Source organism: Salvelinus namaycush, chromosome 15, assembly GCF_016432855.1.
Source record: "Salvelinus namaycush isolate Seneca chromosome 15, SaNama_1.0, whole genome shotgun sequence".
Classification (NCBI taxonomy): Eukaryota; Metazoa; Chordata; class Actinopteri; order Salmoniformes; family Salmonidae; genus Salvelinus; species Salvelinus namaycush.
Genome location: NC_052321.1, coordinates 33,655,566 through 33,668,455, shown reverse-complemented (window position 1 = coordinate 33,668,455; position 12,890 = coordinate 33,655,566). Strand labels below are relative to the sequence as shown.

The following is a 12,890-nucleotide window of genomic DNA, read 5'->3' as shown; positions in this document are numbered from 1 at the left end:
CTCAATGTATCAAGACAAAGGAGCTGATCGTGGACTACAGGAAAAGGAGGACCGAGCACACCCCCATTCACATCGCCGGGGCTGTAGTGGAGCAGTTTGAGAGCTTCAAGTTCCTTGGTGTCCACATCACCAACAAACTAACATGGTCCAAAAACACCAAGACAGTCGTGAAGAGGGCACGACAACGCCTATTCCCCCTCAGCAGACTGAAAAGATTAGGCTTGGGTCGTCAGATCTTCAAAAAGTTCTACAGCTGCTCCATCGAGAGCATCCTGACTGGTTGCATCACCGCCTGGTATGGCAACTACTCAGCATCCGACCCGCAAGGTGCTACAGAGGGTAGTGCATATGGCCCTAGTCAGACTGTTCTCTCTGCTACCGCATGGCAAGCGGTACCAGAGAGCCATGTCTAGGTACAAAAGGCTCCTTAACACCTTCTACCCCCAAGCCATAAGACTGCTGAACAGTTAATCAAATGGCTACCCAGACTATTTGCATTGACCCCCCCTTTGCTTTATGCTGCTGCTACTCGCTGTTCATCATCTATGCATAGTGACTTTACCCCTACCTACATGTACATATTACCTGAACTAACATGTACCCCCGCACATTGACTCACTACAGGTACCCTCTGTATATATAGCCTCGTTATTGTTATTTTATTGTGTGATATTTGTTTTTTTACTTTAGTTTATTCAGTAAATATTATCTCAACTCTTATTTTTCTTAAAACTGCACTGTTGGTTAAGGGCTTGTAAGTGAGCATTTCACGAAAAGGTCTACACCTGTTGTATTCAGCGCATGTGACAAATACAATTGTACTTTTGATTTGAGCCACCCACCTTCAACTGAGAACCAAGAAACATTTAATCAAAAACATGTCAACACCAGTCCAGATCAGCCAAGAGACAATGACAAACATTAACTATTGCCACGACAAATGTTTCATATTGATGTCTTATCTTGACAGTAATGTGAATGTTTTTTCCTCTTCTCTAATTGACTTATTTAATGACAGAAACAAAGCGCTCGAACTAAAGAAAGTGAAAATAATTTAGAGAATTTTTATTTTTTATTGCTCCTCCAGTCCCTTTGCTAAGGGACTACAGACCCTAAAGAGAGTTGTCTAGTCTACGAGCCAAATGTCACCCTACATAGTGCACTACTATTGACCAGCGCCCTATGGCTCTAACGCACTATATAGGGAATAGGGTGCCATTTGAGACGCGACCCTAGTCTTCAGTGGTTTGATCAAAAGGGAGAGCTGGAATGAATACCTCATTTTAACATGTCAGTTAATAACTAAATTAGCATACTGGGAGAGATATTTGCATCACAATATCTGTCTTGCGTTTCTTCTATTTCATAATAAAACTGTAATCACATTGTCTCTCCGTCTTCCTCACTGAAGCTACCTACAGCTGTCTACAGATAAACCGGGCCGTTCAAACTTAACCGCTATAGAGAGTAGAGGTACTGGTATTAACCCCTAAGAAAAGTAGGCGACCATTCAACCATTATCAATTTTATATCTACAGTATAAAGCCTATATGTTATCATGCCGCTCATATGGAGATTTCAGTCATAGGTTGCTTGAGAACGTTGTGAATGACACCGACTCTCCCCCCAAAATGTGAATAAAGATCATAAATGTGTTGTATATATGACATGTTACAGTACTCACCCACAAACACCGTCTGTATCCCAAATGGCACCGTATTCTCTATAGTCACTACTTTGACCAAAAGACGTACACCATATAGTGAACAGCAATAGTAGTGCATCCACCAATCACACAGGAGCTGTTTTCAGTTCAGACTAAGAGCTTTAGGAGAAGAAACAGCTCCTCCTGTTGGTAATGCGATGGTCATACAGGACAGGAACCGCCCATGCCTGCCCCTCTCTCTCTGTCATTAGCAGCTTATCAGGTCCTCTGAAATTGGGTGCAAGAGTCGATTCTGAAGCTGCTCTCCTCATTTCCCTACAGCTGGGAGCCTCTTCTAACCCGATCCCTCTCGCCGGGCACGCACTGACAGACAGGTGGACGTGCAAAGACAGAGATGGAAGGACAGAGAGATGGAAGGACGGGAAAGAAGAGAGAGGCAGACAGAGAGAGACCTGACTTTTAACAAGAGCCAAACCAACCCAGCACAGAGATTTACTCTGTACCTGGCTTCAAGGTGAATGTTATACAGCTGTAGCGATAACTCTTTCTGTAGGAGATAAGTCAACTTACAATACCAGGCTTTGGATCTGTGAGTTTGCCGACACTAAGAACTGGGATCTGAATTGAAGGTTCTAAAGTTCACATGAACACTGCCTGGCACAAAAATATATCACAGAAAGAGTCCGAATTATTACAAATAATTCTGTGGGAAAGTTAACCTGAGCATGCCCAAATAAAGTTAGTCATTTGCAAATTAAACCATGTTCATAATTATCCTTAAGGTCGATATGAGTTAAGGCTTTACTTGAAAAGTTTAAGTAGGAAATTAAAAGAATTTCAGCTACAAAATAGCTTCAGTCAATCACATTTCATGGCTTTTTGAAAAGAGTTCACAGAATTTGTTTCGCCACTCACAGCTGTCCCCCAGTGTCCGTTATGAAGATATGTTATTGAAGCAATACAGACCAAATTAAAGTGTCTTGAGTTGTATTTACATGTTCTACTTTCCTGTAGAAATAGGAGGTGACTGGGACAGGCAATTTTAACATCCATATTATGCATTTCTTTTGGGGGGGGGGGGGGGGGGGGGTGCAAGAGGTGAGTGCATCTCAGTGCAAGAGGTGTCACTACAGCCACTGGTTCAAATCCAGGCTGCATCACATCCGGCTGTGATTGTGAGTCCCACAGGGCGGCGTACAATTGGCCCAGCGTCGTCCGGGTTTGGCCGTCATTTGTTCTCAACTGACTTGCCTAGTTAAATAAAGGTTAAATACAAAATAGGCTAGGCCTATTATATTAATTTCTCAACTGTCCTAATATTAAACACATCGCTTATATTTACAACAGGAGTATAGCCTACCTGTCTGGCATGAAAATGAACCACGTGAAAATTGTCCTCCATTTAATATTTAAGTGCATAGATGACATGTTTTTTCCCACTGCCCCTGTTTCGATACAAGTGCATGATAATGGTCCACATATTATTTATACATAAAGACAAGATTAAATAAAGAATAGTCTGATGGGTGACAATATTAACTAAAGTGGCCAAATAACTTCTTAAAATGAAGCACATGAATCCGCTTTACAAGGTGTGTAGAGCTTAACTGGTATGCATAAGCAGCGCGTGAGTTTGACGAAGATAATTTTCACCATAAAAATGCACCCTTATAGTAAAAGCATTACATGCATAACTGCATTTGCGGTCACTTTTGATAATGGTGTTTTCTGCTAATGGAACATTTCAGCTTATAGCCTACTGCCATCTGCGCATTGCTGCGCTTATGTGAAGAAATAGCCTAATAGTTTATCAACATTTTAAGCTAAAAGTTCTGATCTGTTGTGTCAGACACATTGCGGGAAAAAAAAAATTGGGATGCTAGTGGTTGTGTTAATTTGGGATCTATCGCATCCCACAACTATCCCAGACTATGTTTGGAATATTTATTTCTCGCACAGAATAGGGTGACTTTTGTACTATGGGGGACAGTAGATTGACATAGGCTAGTGCTTTTGCTGTTCGTTAGGCCTACTCATCTTGTTGGCTGACGAAAACTAAATGTGGACATTTCTTCCAATATCTTCAATATGCACCTCCGAATTGGATAAGGTTGCGTCCGATGTGTCGGTCTTCACTTGTAGCCTGTGAGAAAGACCCAATCACGTGATGGAGGGCCATGTGAGTGAGATATGATTCGGAGTGCTGAGCATTCAGGGAGAAGGGCACAACAGCCACTGGCCGCAAAAGGCATGGATTTTTTTTAGGGTGCATTACGGCTACATAAAATTATATAAAATTCTAGGCATTATCAAGTGCTTGTCAAATTGGGAATGAGAGACTATTGAAGTGTGTACAGCCGGCGGAAAAAACAAAGCAGAGCTCATGCCTTTCAAGCGACTTTTTTCAAATCATCATTAGTCTCATCATGCAGCCTTACAATGTATTAAAATCTGAACATATAGCTCAACGTTTGTAGATCACCTAAAGTTACATTAACTCTAAATTAAGCATATATATTACCGATTTATTTGTTAACCGCTCAACACAGAATAGCCGTAAGTGCGCACTCCCTCAAATCAATTGGAGAAAAAAATCCTTTCAATTTTATTCAGGCTGGTATAGGTTCAGGTACATGGCTTTTTAAAACGTTTTAAAATGTAGATGTTCCAAAGTTCTGCATCAGTGGCTTGTAGGCTGTGTGTGGAAGCCAGGACATGCTAAATGTGTTTATGTTAATTAACTGTCGATTACCGTGAGACCGACAGTTATTTGCTTGACAATCACCGGCTGACGACATTTTGTGACCGCCACAGCCCTAACTGTTTCCTAGATAGAAAGACGAGAAGAGTGTTTATAAACAATATGTGAAAAGTCCAAGTGTCTTTTTCAAATGTACTCCTCAGTCTACCCACGGCAAAACACACACACAGAAGAAACTGTCTACACACAACACACGTTTCAAGATGTTTTGCAACGTCAGCAGCAGAAGTTGTACAAAGCCCGTACAGGCAGACAGTATTGCATCCTCCTTCCTGCTCAAAAGTTGTTGCAATCTCAGGGTCATGGGAGTGTTGCGCAATGTTGTGATCATGAACAAAGCTTTGTTGTAGGTGCAATGAAACTTTTACTAGATTATCCCAAATGACAACGCATGGACAGAGCACTCCCACTCACCTGGGATGACCTTCTAGAAGGAGTCTATAGAAAAACTAGTTAGGACTTTCTTTAGCAATCCTGAGTCTGTGTGTGTGTGTGTGTGTGTGTGTGTGTGTGTCACGGATTCCGTTAGGTAAATGTTGCGTTGGACATTTGACCAGCAGCATTTTAATTTAACGAGTTATGAGAAATGAAGCAGACCCATATGCATTGGGTGCATAACCTAACTAGGGTGTCCACCCACGGTGCTCAGAATGACAAATGAAATGATGGATACTCATCTTAACAGAACATGTAACTCGAGGATGCACCGGCGTGCGTCCTTACCGAATTCTGATTTGCACTTTGAAGATGCCACATTTACTTTTCCTCAGGCAACAAGACGAGTATTGAACAGCGAAAAATTCTCTAGCCTATGTCAATCTAATATCCCCCATAGTAAAGTTCACCTATTCTAATGGTCAGCTTGTCATTCTGTGTGAGAAATAGCCAATTCCGATGGCACGATAGACCTCAAATTCATACAACCAGAAGGCTACAGTACATTTTTTTTTAAAGCAATGAGGCTGATGCAACAGAACAGAACGTTTAGCTAAACATTTATAAATTATTATTTATTCACATCATAAGACCAGCAATGTGCACAAGGCAGTAACCCACACTTAAAAACCTCTTGAGAGTATAGGGGGTGCTGTTTCGACTTTGTGAAAATTGGTCCCCAAATTAAACTGCCTCGTACTCAATTCTTGCTCGTACAATATGCATATTATTATTACTATTGGATAGAAAACACTCTCTAGTTTCTAAAACCGTTTGAATTATGTCTCTGAGTGAAACAGAACTCCTTCTGCAGCACATTTCCTGCCAGGGAGTGAGATTTCAGAAATCGAGGTCCCTGTTCTGAGGTCAGTTTATAAGTCCCTGTGTACGCTGTGGGGCTACAAACACTGCATACGCCTTCCTCTAGATGTCAGTAAGTGGTGAGAATTTGAATGGAGTGGATTGCGCAATCTGGGACCTTATATAAGACCGTGAAGCGGAAGTACCGTCCTTTTCAACGTTGCGCCTGACGCAGTAGGGACACCAGAGTGGCCTCCTGCCAAGCTTTCGTTTTGCTAGTTCTATATCTCCGGTCATGTTTTTATTCGTTATAGTTGTTAAAGACATCATAAGGTAGTTAATTTAAACCGACTTATAGCAATTTATATCAGTTTATTGCGATTTTCTGGCATTTCTTTGTGACGCGCTTTCAAGAGTTGGACACCTTTCCGGCACATGCCGAACGTTAGCGGCTATTTCGACAGGACAAGAGTACATCTTTCGACCAAAAGACGATTGTTCTGGACAAAGGACACCTTTCCCAAGATTCTGATGAGAGTTCATCGAAAAGTAAGAACTATTTATGCTGATAATTCATTGTTCTGTTGAAAAATGTCAAATGCATAAGACGCCATTTCTTGCAGTGTAGCCTTGCGTTATCGCACCCTGTATTGCGAAGTAACGTTAATTTTAAAAATGTAATTCAGCGATTGCATTAAGAACTAATTTGTCTTTCAATTGCTGTCCAACCTGTATTTTTTTAGTCAAGTTTATGAATAGTTTGATAAGAATAGGTGTCTTTCCAAGATGGCGCCGGACAGATTGCTTGAGTATTTGGACACTATTTTCATTGTATAAGCACGATTTGTGCCGCTAAATATGCACATTTTCGAACAAACTCTATATGCATTGTGTAATATGATGTTACAGGACTGTCATCTGAAGAATTCTGAGAAGGTTAGTGAAAATTCATATATTTTGGTGGTGAATACGTTATCGCTATGTTTGGCTGGAATCAATGCTGTTGTGTGGTTTGCTACTGTGCTAAGCTAATATAACGCTATATTGTGTTTTCGCTGTAAAACACTTAAAAAATCTGAAATATTGTCTGGATTCACAAGATCTGTGTCTTTCAATTGCTGTACGCTGTGTATTTTTAAGAAATGTTTTATGATGAGTAATTAGGTAATACACGTTGCTCTCTGTAGTTATTCTAGTCGAGTTGTGATGGTGGCTGCAATGGTAAACTATGATTTATACCTGAAATATGCACATTTTTCTAACAAAACATATGCTATACAATAAATATGTTATCAGACTGTCATCTGATGAAGTTGTTTCTTGGTTAGTGGCTATTTATATCTTTATTTGGTCGAATTTGTGATAGCTACTGATGGAGTAAAAAAATGGTGGAGTAACAAAAGTGGTGTCTTTTGCTAACGTGGTTAGCTAATAGATTTACATATTGTGTCTTCCCTGTAAAACATTTTAAAAATCAGAAATGATGTCTGGATTCACAAGATGTGTATCTTTCATCTGGTGTCTTGGACTTGTGATTTAATGATATTTAGATGCTAGTATTTACTTGTGACGCTATGCTAGGCTATGCTAGTCAGCTTTTTTACTGGTGGGGGTGCTCCCGGATCCGGGTTTGGGAGGAACTAGAAGTTAAATGTTCATTCCATAATGAAATTAGTGGGAAAATACCGTTGTCAAAAGCACACCGCACATGCCAGCGGTTTCACCTGACAGATTTTTTATTTTATTTTTTTAAAGAAGGGAGATCTAAAGATGCAACAACTTTCATGGGTTGCTAATATCACTAGGATTGTGCCTTTTGGCTACTGGACAAGGAAAGAAAGTTTAAGAAAAAAAAAAGATTTCTAAAACAAGGGTGGGACTGGAAAAAAACGTGCGCATCTCTCTACAAAATAAATGCAAAATGCAACAACTTCAGAGATTTTACAGAGTTACAGTTCATAAGAAAATCTGTCAATTGAAATAAATAAATTTGACCCTAATCTATGGATTTCACATGACTAGGAATAAAGATATGCATCTGTTGGTCACAGATAACTTCAAAAACATAATAGGTGCGTGGATCAGAAAACCAGTCAGTATCTGGTGTGACCACCATTTGCATCACGCAGTGCGACGCATCTCCTTCGCATAGAGTTGATCAGGCTGTTGATTGTGGCCTGTGGAATACAATGGCTCTTCAATGGTTGTGCGAAGTTGCTGGATATTGGCGGGAACTGGAACACGCTGTCATAGCAGTCGATTTAGAGCATCCCAAACATGGGTGACATGTCTGGTGCGTATGCAGGCCGTGGAAGAAGTGGGGCATTTTCAGCTTCCAGGAATTGTGTACAGATCCTTGCGACATGGGGCCGTGCATTATCATGCTGAAACATGAGGTGATGGCGGCGGATGAATGGACACACAATGAGCCTCAGGATCTCGTCACAGTATCTCTGTGCATTCAAATTGCCATCGATAAAATGCAATTGTGTTCGTTGTCCGTAGCTTATGCCTGCCCATACCCTAACCCCACCACCATGGGGCACCTTGATTTCAATGTTGTGAACAACAAACCACTCGCCCACACAACACCATACATGCAGTCTGCCCGGTACAGTTGAAACCAGGATTCATCCGTGAAGAGCACACTTCTCCAGCGTGCCAGGGGCCATAGAAGGTGAGCATTTGCCGACTGAAGCCAGTTACCAGGCTGAACTGCAGTCAAGTCAAGACCCTGGTGAGATGGACAAGCACGCAGATGAGCTTCACTGAAGCCAGTTACCAGGCTGAACTGCAGTCAAGTCAAGACCCTGGTGAGATGGACAAGCACGCAGATGAGCTTCACTGAAGCCAGTTACCAGGCTGAACTGCAGTCAAGTCAAGACCCTGGTGAGATGGACAAGCACGCAGATGAGCTTCACCGAAGACAGTTTCTGCAGACATTTTTCTGTTGTGCAAACCCAGTTTCATCAGCTGTCCGGGTGGCTGGTCTCATACGATCCCGCAGGTAAAGAAGCCAGATGTGGAGGTCCTGGGCTGAGAAAGAAGCTTTATGTGTGTATGGAACATTTCTGGGATCTTTTTTTTCAGCTCATGAAACATGAGACCAACACTTCACATGTTGCGTTTATATTTTTGTTCTGTATATGCCAACAGTGCGCTGTATATGCCAACAGTGCGCAACAATGCATACTTTATCATAACCATTGCAGATAACCAATCCTAATGGCTTCATATACAGTGCCTTCGGGAAAGTATTTAGACCCCTTGACTTTTTCCACATTTTGCTACGTTACAGCCTTATTCTAAATCATTTCCCCCCCCCTCAATCTACAAACAATACCCCATTATTACAAATAAAAAAATGAAATCTCACATTGACATAAGTATTCAGACCCTTTACTCAGGACTTTGTTGAAGCACCTTTGGCAGCGATTACAGCCTCGAGTCTTCTTGGGTATGACGCTACAAGCTTATCACAGCTGTATTTCGGGTGGTTTCTCCCATTCTTCTCTGCAGATCCTCTCAAGCTCTGTCAGGTTGGATGGGGAGCGTTGCTGCACAGCTATTTTCAGGTCCTCCAGAGATGTTCGATCAGGTTCAAGTCCGGGCTCTGGCTGGGCCACTCAAGAACATTCAGAGACCTGTCCCGAAGCCACTCCTCTGCGTTGTCTTGGCTGTGTGCTTAGAGTCGTTAACCTGTTGGGAGGTGAACCTTCGCTCCAGTCTGAGGTCCTGAGTGCTCTGGAGCAGACTTTCATCAAGGATCTCTTTGTACTTTGCTCCAGTCCCTGCCACTGAAAACCATCCCCACAGCATGATGCTGCCACCACGCTTCACCGTAGGGATGGTGCCAGGTTACCTCCAGACGTGACGCTTGGCATTTAGGCCAAAGATTTCAATCTTGGTTTCATCAGACCAGAGAATCTTGTTTCTCATTGTCTGAGAGTCTTTAGGTGCCTTTTGGTAAACTCCAAGCAGGCTATCATGTGCCTTTTACTGAGGAGTGGCTTCCGTCTGGCCACTCTACCATACCAAAGGCCTGATTGGTGGAGCGCTGCAGAGATGGTTGTCCTTCTGGAAGTTTCTCCCATCTCCACAGAAGAACCTCCCTGACCAAGGCCCTTCTCCCATGACTACTCAGTTTGGCTGGGCGGCCAGCTCTCGGAAGAGTGTGTTCTTGGGGACCTTCAATGCTGCAGAAATGTTTTGGTACCCTTGCCCAGATCTGTGCCTCGACACAATCCTCTCTCGGATCTCTACAGACAATTGATTCAACCTCATGGCTTGGTTTTTGCTCTGACATGCAGTGTCAACTGTGGGACCTTATATAGACAGGCATGTACCTTTTCAAATCATGTCCAGTCTTTTGAATTTACCACAGGTCTACTCCAATCAAGTTGTAGAAACATCAAGGATGATCAATGGAAACATTAAATTTTAGAATAAGGCTGTAATGTAACAAAATGTGGAAAAAGTGAAGGGGTCTGAATACCTTCTGAATGCACTGTATTTTAGAGTAAAAAACATGTAATATAACACTGAAGTGATTCGCAATTTACGTCTGGAACAATTATTCTCAAAGATCACTTGAAATGGGGCTCAATTCGGCAAGTTGAAAGACATTTTCAGGGTTACAACCAAACTCTTTTCAATAGACAGGTGTTCGATTTACTTTATCAGGCCAGTTTCTTGGAATGTTCCATACGGATTAACAATTCTACATTGAACACTGCATGGGGATAAATTATGGCCACAGCATCTGTTTGATCCTGAAGTCCTGACACACCAAAATGTGTCAATTTAAGCTAGAGATATCTGTTTTCATGCATGGGCTGTGTCTCAATCCACCACATCCGCCTATGTCAGCCTTCCGCATCTGCAGAGGAAGGTGGCTGAGCTACAGTAGTGTTTGTCAGAGCAGGAGACGGGTCTTAATGACCAACGAAAATACGCTCTGTCTTTATCAAACTAATATTTGTGCATATTTTCAGTGTGGTAATAGCCTAGGCTAACCAATTCTAAATGCCACTTGCAGTTAACAAAAGTAGGGTCGTCACTGAGGTAAGTTACCACAGCCACAAAGTAATAAACCCTGCTTGTTTCTACAATTTTGCATCTAAAAATCTGATTTTAAACCTAACCCTTAACCACACTGGTAAACTTATGCCTAACCTTAAATTACAACCAAAAAGCACATTTTTGCTTATGAATTTTTATAGAGCCAATTTTGACTTTGTGGGTATCGTAACTAGTGACAACCGCAAGGTAGCCTAAGCAGAAAATTACGCATTTATTCCAAAACTGCAGCTCATTGTTGGAACACATATTTCCCTACTTCAGTCAACCAGTCCATTTTGAATTTGTGATAAAACTATCATCATTTGACAAGGAATGGAGCTTGTGTATCCCATCAGTTCGATACGTTTTTACAGGCAATTATTTCTATAGGCACACACAGCACGCATGTGTAGAGCAAGCAGTCGGAAAGCAATTGAGTGAGGGAGGGATGAAGGGGAAAGGGATTTAGGAGGCAGAACTGTGTGATGCGTAAACTGTGTGATGCTTGGCTTGGTTTATTTTTTGTTGTGTCCCGCAAATGCACATGTACAAATGGAACACTAGAGTCAAAGCAAATTAACTCCGTCTTCAAGACAGCATTTTCACCAAATAGTTTTCCAGTATTTGAAAAAGAGAGCTCTCTGGTTAAATAGAGTTTTAACATCAGTTTGAGTACTTGATTACTCACGCCCATCAATATGTGTACCGCGCTGCAGCCTGCCTACCTTTGACTAATGCATTTGAATGGTAAAAGGGAGGCGCACTTCAATTACCACCTGAGAAAGATTTTTTTTTTTTGCTCTTTTTAAAATCGTGGCCATCAAAACTGTTAACACACAACTGCATTTACAACTGTTAAGCAATGGTTGAGCTTATTAAAAGCACGTTTCACTCCGGCAGCAACGAATGAGCCGTTTGAAAAGTTGTAGCAGCACCTCTCGCGCTGTCTGACAGGTTTTCCTCTCATAGGCTCTGTATGCTGTGCGCGTGTGATAAGCATAACGACTTACAAAAATACACACGAGCCAATTTAATTCCACTAAATTAGGCAAATTAACCGATACACCTAGACCAATAAGCATGGCCAGTCAAATGTAAATGTATTTCCATCAATTAATAGGCTAAAAGCATTATTTTGCAACAGGATTTTTCTGCATCTCCCAGGCTAATTTTTGGGGATCGGACCAAAACCTTACCGGCTAACGGAAGCCCTGGTGTGTGAAAAGCAAGCCACTGAGTATGAGAGAGCACGAGTGAGTGAGTGTGAGAGAGAACAAGTGAGCGAGCGAGCGTGAATACCCATCTGCCATTCACCTGGATGACTTTGTAGAAGTATGCGTACTGCCGAGCGGTGTTCTTGTACTGGCTGAGGACGTCCTGGATGGCCTGAGTGGACAGCAGGTGGCGTACTTCTTCCTCCTCGTAATAGAGAGGGGTGTCGTAGTCTCCGGGGAGGGTCTTGATGTAGGGCAGCCAGGGGGAGGAGGGGTCAGCCCGCTCACACAGCAGGTGGAGGGCCAGGGTCACATTACCCATGGCCTGGAGAATACGGTCCTGGCTGTACAGGGGACCTGGGAGGGAGAGAGGAGAATTTACATACAGAACAGTGTGTGTGTGTAGAGGTGTATGCGTGAACCCTAGGGGAGGACAAAGCACAAGGGGTTTCAAATGTCAGAGCTCAAAGCCTTGTTGTCAAATCAAACGTTATTTGTCACATGCGCCGAATACAACAGGTGTAGACCTTAGTGAAATGCTGAATACAACAGGTGTAGACCTTACAGTGAAATGCTTTCTTACAAGCCCTTAACCAACAATGCAGTTAAGAAAAATAAGTAAAGTAAAAATGTAAAAAAAATAGATGAGTAAAAATGTAAATAACAAATAATTAAAGAAGCAGCAGTAAAATAACAGTAGCAAGGCTATATACAGGGGGTACCGGTACAATGTGCTGGGGCACAGGTTAGTCGAGGTAATATGTACATGTAGGTAGAGTTAAAGTGACCAAGCATAGAAAATAAACTTAGAGTAGCAGCAGCGTAACAGAGGGGGGGACAATGCAAATAGTCCGGGTAGCCATTTGATTAGCTGTTCAGGAGTCTTATGGCTTGGAAGATATAAGCTGTTAACAAGCGTTTTGGACCTAGACTTGGCGCTCCGGTACCGCTT

The 12,890-nt window shown here is 42.1% G+C and overlaps 1 protein-coding gene across 4 annotated transcripts in view; it reads right to left on the bottom strand.

The window, feature by feature from the left end:
* Nucleotides 1–12,890, bottom strand: part of setd3 (SET domain containing 3, actin histidine methyltransferase) — a 71,300-nt gene that overhangs the window by 30,591 nt on the left and 27,819 nt on the right. For all 4 annotated transcript variants that reach the window (XM_039009807.1, XM_039009804.1, XM_039009806.1 and 1 more), the window contains one exon: nt 12,039–12,295. In XM_039009807.1, the coding sequence (XP_038865735.1) occupies nt 12,039–12,295 (257 nt within the window). The remainder of the gene's footprint in view (nt 1–12,038; nt 12,296–12,890) is intronic.